Source organism: Trachemys scripta, chromosome 19 (genome assembly GCF_013100865.1).
Source record: "Trachemys scripta elegans isolate TJP31775 chromosome 19, CAS_Tse_1.0, whole genome shotgun sequence".
NCBI classification, from domain to species: Eukaryota; Metazoa; Chordata; order Testudines; family Emydidae; genus Trachemys; species Trachemys scripta.
This window is the reverse complement of record NC_048316.1, coordinates 17,922,566-17,928,565: the sequence shown is the minus strand read 5'-3', so window position 1 is coordinate 17,928,565 and position 6,000 is coordinate 17,922,566. Positions and strand designations below refer to the sequence as shown.

At 54.3% G+C, this 6,000-nt stretch overlaps 1 protein-coding gene across 2 annotated transcripts in view; it reads left to right on the top strand.

The window, feature by feature from the left end:
* The first annotated feature begins 210 nt into the window (after positions 1 to 210).
* The window catches only part of PLEKHM2 (pleckstrin homology and RUN domain containing M2), a 56,120-nt gene continuing 50,330 nt past the window's right edge, over positions 211 to 6,000 (top strand). For both annotated transcript variants that reach the window (XM_034753182.1, XM_034753181.1), the window contains exon 1: positions 211 to 358. In XM_034753182.1, coding sequence (XP_034609073.1) covers positions 299 to 358 — 60 coding nt within the window. In that variant the 5' untranslated portion in view covers positions 211 to 298. The remainder of the gene's footprint in view (positions 359 to 6,000) is intronic.

Below are 6,000 nucleotides of genomic sequence, written 5' to 3'. Positions count from 1 at the left end.
CGCCTCTGCCGCCGCGTCTCCCCGCCCTCCAGCTCCAGCTCCGGCCCCGTCACGAGTGCGGCCGCGGCGCTGCTGCCTCCCCTGCGCCGGGCCGGGCTCCCCGCACACGGCGGAGCGGCCGAGGGGCCGGGGCCTGCGATGAGCGCGCCGGGGCTCAGCTGAGGGCCGGGCGGGGCGCGGGGCAGGGCCCCCCGGAGCCGGCAGGACGGAGCCGCCGGGCGGCTGGCGGGGAGGCGGCGAGCGGCTGAGGCCGCCGGGCCGGCGGGGGAGGAAGCGAGCGGCCGCCGGGGGCAGCGCCATGGAGCCGGGGGAGGTGAAGGACCGGATCCTGGAGAACATCTCCCTGTCCGTCAAGAAGGTGAGAGCGGCCGGGCCGGGGCCGGGGCCTCGTCTCCCGCAGCATCCCGGGCCGCTGGCCCCCGGCTCCCGGCCCCCTCCCGGGACCGGCTGGCGCAGTCGGTGGGGTCAGCTTCGCCCCCATCGCTGGCCCTCGCCATCCCCAAGCGCTTACCCAGCCACTCGCCCTCCCGCTCCAGCTGTTGTTGACAGGAGGGCTGGGCTGGGCTTTGACAGATTTCCCAAGTGTGCGGCTTCATCCTGGGTGCCAGCCCTGGCGGGTGAGTGTAGCCAGGACTTCCCTGGGCAGGGGGGTTTGTAATACCGTGTTGTCCTGCGCCGAGCAGGCTGAGAGGTAGTTAAAGGCAGACAAGTGCCCGGGGACTCCAGCCAGCCGAGCTGCAGTGGTGTTGGCCACAGTGGAATTAATTTCCAAACCAACCCCCTGTGTAGACCCAGCCTTGACATGCACAAGTTATAACAAACCGACCACAGTCGAATAGCAAAAGTCCCCACTTGGGCTACAACTCAGCCCTCTCTCTAACCACTGCATATGGAGCTCTACTTCCTCCAAGACATCACTCTCCTCTAGTTACCACATAGCTATTTTTACAGAGCTTCCTGAATTCATTGGTGTCTGACTTGGGCCCTCAAGTCTCCAGCCTTCCTGTTTTACTCCACAGTGTACATTCGTGTGAGATCAGAACAGCTCGTTAATTCCCTGCCTGCTGGAAATCAGGTAGCACCATAATAGACCCTGACAAGGCCCACATGGAGGTCAGGCTTAAGGTGAATTTTCAGATCTCTATCATCCTCGGCTTTACTAGTCCTGGTCTTTCCTGAGCAAGGCTGCTAATCGTTCTGAATTGTCATACTGTGTAGCATGGGTTTCAATATCAGTAAGAGAGTATTGGATCTCTGGTTTCAAAACCATTCTGAGCCTTCTAGCCATACAGAAAGCTTACTTTAATGTTCCCACCAGTTTGATTTATATAAAATAGCCAGGACTACACCCAGCATGCAAAGGCTGAAACAAATGATGAGTAGGACTGAAAAGCACCAGTGAAATCTAGGGCCAATAGCTCCAATGCCTGCCTCATAACTTCCTAAGCAACAACTTGAAATTGACCTGATGCCTCTTAGTTTTACTGCTTTCTACACTGTTCTGAGTAGCAACAGTGAAACGTGACCAGATTTTTGTCAGCTTCACATTGGGAAACCAGGGATCAAGGGCGGAGACACTGGAGAGTCTGTACTGCCGACTGGGACGTCCTGCATCAGGGCACATTCAGTGTGTTAGCTTCACAACCATAAGGGGTAGACAGACAGGGCTTGATTCAGATTTTATACTAGTGTTGCTTGCTTGCCTTCAGTGGACTTTTGAGTTTCACTGGTGTGAGATCAGGACCAGGCCCTCGGGCTTTTTCAGAACGAAAGTAGCCAGTAAATTGTACAGAAATTGGTAGTGGAGGCCCGTTCATTTACCTGGGAGAACATCCCACTGGGAAGTGGATTTGTCAAGCCCTGGAAAGGAGGCAAGGATATTTCTTTATTCCCCTCCCCCTCAGTGAAGTAATTAATGATCATGTGCCAAAGTATCATCAGTAGGTGAAAAATGTAAGGAAGTCAACTTGATTGGAAAGAGTAATTTACAAAGTTACAGCTCATTTAAGAAAAGCGACAGAACGTAGACCAGTGGATCACAAGAAGGGCCTTGTTAAACTATCTTTTTAAAATCCTGGGGGAAGAATGTTAATTTGCCAAGAGGAGCTGTGTGTCTTAAGTATGTAAAATAAGGGGGGAAATACCACAATACCACACTTGTTTGAATGGCCAAGCATGGCAATTGTTGGTATATTTCGCCTGCCAATTCTGCATCATTAAAGGCCAGGAGAGTTTTGCTGTTGACTGCAATGGCCCAGGCTCGCGCCCCAAACTTACAGAAGGACGGGCAGAGATTCAGAGTTAAAGAAATGTAAATTGTCGGCTTCATCCTGAGGGGTGCCAAGTGCCCTTGACGCCCACTGACTCGTTGAGAGGGCCCAGCACTGGCAGAATAGGCCCCCACTTGTAACTGGAGCAAGAATGCTGTATGTATGACCTTTCTCCTTAATCGGCGCTGTACGACGGGCATTGCCTTCGGGAGTGTAGAATTGTCTACCGTTTCAAATCAAATATCTGGGGGAATTGTGAGTGATGGGTTGATTTACTGTCTGTAGTTTGTCAGCTCTGTCTTCCCTATTAGATACCAGTTCGTTCAAAGGAAGACAGGTTAGTTTTTCTGGAGATTATTTGGACAGCTTAGTGATTTCATTATTTCTCTTTAGCTGCTCCTGCTTCTCTCCCTAACACCTGGCAGGCCCCAGCAGGCATCTGCACCCTACTGGGCCATGCTCAAGAAAGGTATTTATGTTAATTGTGGCAATTTATGGATGATTGTTTTTTTAAAATGAATGTAGGGCTTGGCAAAGCCACAAGGCCATCCCGCCGGGGTCTGAAGATCTCTGCAGTCACGTGTAGTCGGTGACACCGTAAGCTTCCTCACTGGGTGCCTCGACCCTGAGATAGGTGGGGCACTTTTAGAGGTGACAGAACAGATCAGTCTTTGGCTTCTCTGTAGAAATTGCCCCCCTGCCGTGGTAATCGTATGTACTGGGGCACTGGATGGAGACCACCAATTGGGTACACACAGTACAGTAACAAATGAACGCAGTCTAAATGCCTAGATTTCATATGTGCTCCTGACCAACCATCAGCTGGTAGCCACGTGCAATCAGAGATGATCTTGGTCACATTCAAACCAGTGACCCAAATGTGTCCCATTATCGGAGTTCTGTGCCATCCTGGTAGCTGCAGGCTCCATTGCAGAGGAGGAATTTGATATCTGCCTGGCTCAAACGCGGTGCCAGGATGTGGATTTCCAGTGCTGCCATTTTCAAAAGTTAAGAAATCACGAGCGAGGGCCCAAATCGTGGTTTTGGATCCGTCTCCGGGCGTGGTGTGACAATGGCAGCGTTGCCTGCCTGTGCTGCAGGAGCTCTCACTGAAAGACCCACCTGAGATCAGATCACAGCACAGCCTGATGGTGCAGGGGGCTTCCCGCTGCTCTCCAAGCTCCCAAACGGCCCATTTCTAATTCTGTCCCCTCCAGCCCTCTGCCAATTCTCTGCCCCAGACCTACATCGACTCAGCACCCCCTCCACGCCCCACATCTACCCCTTCCCCCAGCAGTCCTGCTCCTCTGCAGCTGTGGAGGCTTTTCACCCGCGGGGCTTGGGAGAGGGGTGAGCCGGGAGGGAGAAGGGCAGCGTCAGTGGTTCTTCACCCCTCCACCAGGCTTTGGTTCCAGCTCCAGTGTGTTCTTCTCCCAGGCCTGGCGTTGAAGGGACAGAGAGGAGGAAGAGAGATCAGCTGACTCATTTTTCATAAGAGAGGAGTGGGGAGGTGGTAGCAGATCTTCCTTCCTCTTCTGGAATCTACTACCCCCCCCCCCATCCTGTGGCCGTGGTATCTACTGCTTCCTCTGCCCCTACCCCAAAACTTCTCTCTGCTCCTAGGGGACGAGCTTTGCCCGTATCCTGCAGCTGCTCTGATTGCCTGCTCTTCCCCAGGAGAGAAGTGGGGAAGGCAGCAGCTGTTCAGAGTGGATTTCCCCCTGGGCAGGCTGATGCTGCAGCTTCTGGCTTCACTGGGAGGCTGCCTGCAGCAGCAGCCCAAGTCCGGGGACTCTCGGTAATATCATGAGAACTGGAACCGTCCCTCGGGATGAGCTGGCTCAGCGTGCCGGCCTCCATGGCTTAGGCTCTCCGTTCTACAGGGCCCGTTCCAGCACAGCCGGATTCCCCCCAGTTACACGACATGATTGATGGAACTGACCCCCTGGACCGGACTGTTTGGAGGTTAATGACTGTCTGGAATCTGCCGAGAATTGACCTGGTTCATCACCTTTATTTTGACAAATGCTGTCTCAGGAGTGGGTGGGGGAGGTTCTGTGGCCTGCAGGGTGCAGGAGGTCAGACTAGATCAGTGGTTTTCAAACTGCGGGTCGCGACCCAGTTCTGGGTTGCGGAATGGAAGGCACTGGGTCACAGCAGCTCTGGTCAGCACCGTCGACTGGGCCATTAAAAGTCATGTTGGCGGTAGTGCCTGGCTAAGGCAGGCTAGTCCCTACCTGTTGTGACACCGCGCTGCACCCTGGAAGCGGCCAGCAGCAGGTCTGGCTCCTAGGTAGGGGGGACATGGGGCCGGCTAATGGGAGCTGCATGGAGCCGCTTGTGCGCCTTGGCCTAGGAGCCAGACCTGCTGCTGGCCACTTCCAGGGCACAGCGCGGTCCGCCGTGCCAGGACAGGCAGGAAACCTGCCTTAGCACCCCCGCTGCGCCACTGACTGGGAGCCGCCCAAGGTAAGCCAGCGCCCCAACCCCGCGCCCCAATCCTCAGTCCCACTTCAGCCCAGAGCCCTGACCCCCTCCTGCACCCCAATCCCCAGCCCTGAGCCTACCCCAAACCCAGAGCCCCCTCCTGTTCCCCAAACCCCTCATTCCTGGCCCCACCCCAAAGTCTGCACCAACAGCCCAGAGCCCTGACCCCCTCCCACACCCTGATCCCCTGGCCCCACCCTGCAGCCTGCACCCCCGCACCCCAACCCTCTGCCGCAGCCACACCCCAAACCCCTCATCCCCAGCTCTGTTGGGTCGCAGGCATCAATACTTTTCTTCAACTGGGTCGCCAGAAAAAAAGGTTGAAAACCCCTGGACTAGATGCTCGTGAAGGTCCCTTCTGACCTTAAAGTCTGTGGGTCTTTGACTCCTCAGCACTTGCTATGTGTTTGCCTTTGTACTGACTACGGTGCGACTTCGCTGTGGCTTTTACTAGCCCTGCAAATGGCGAACAGCCTCGGCAGCCCAGTGTGTGATCCGTGCCTACAGGCCAGCTCAAAAAGGGCTGGGGCTTTTTATAACCTCTTCAGTGGAGACATTTTGTTGTCTTACGGTAATAATCTATGGGTAGCAAAGTGCTCTGGTCCCTTCCGCTCATGCTGTTGACCTTGGGAACTCGTATTTTTGTGTATTGTACCAAGAATCCTCTACTAACAAGAGTCATCGAGTGATTTACACCTCGTTATGACGTCCAGAAGGTTTCACTTGAAACCTCTTGACTTATGAAAAGACCTTACTCTCTTGTAGGCCCCTCACAAAAGGGGAGGTGACTCTAGCAAAAGTGTAGCTTCAAGATATACCCTGTACCTTCTGCTGCCCTTTGAAAGAATCACCTGTAGTCCATCATCTGTATGAGGTTTTATTAATGTCAAGCTGCTGCTTACTTAATAATAAATAGAGATATCCTATCTCCTAGAACTGGAAAGGACCTTGAGAGGTCATCGAGTCCAGCCCCCTGCCTTCACTAGCAGGACCAAGTACTGATTTTGCCCCAGATCCCCAAGTGGCCCCCTCAAGGATTGAACTCACAACCCCAGGTTTAGCAAGCCAATGCTCAAACCACTAAGCTATCCCTCCATGTTTCATCCATTCTGTGTGCATTGTAGCCCAGATCTTCAGCTGCAGCCAGGGTGTGCACAGAGGGTTTGTGCACACGCAAATGCAATCTTCTGCCATGTTTGTGTTTCCCTGATCCTGCACCAGCTGTGTGTTGGCCCAGTCCCCT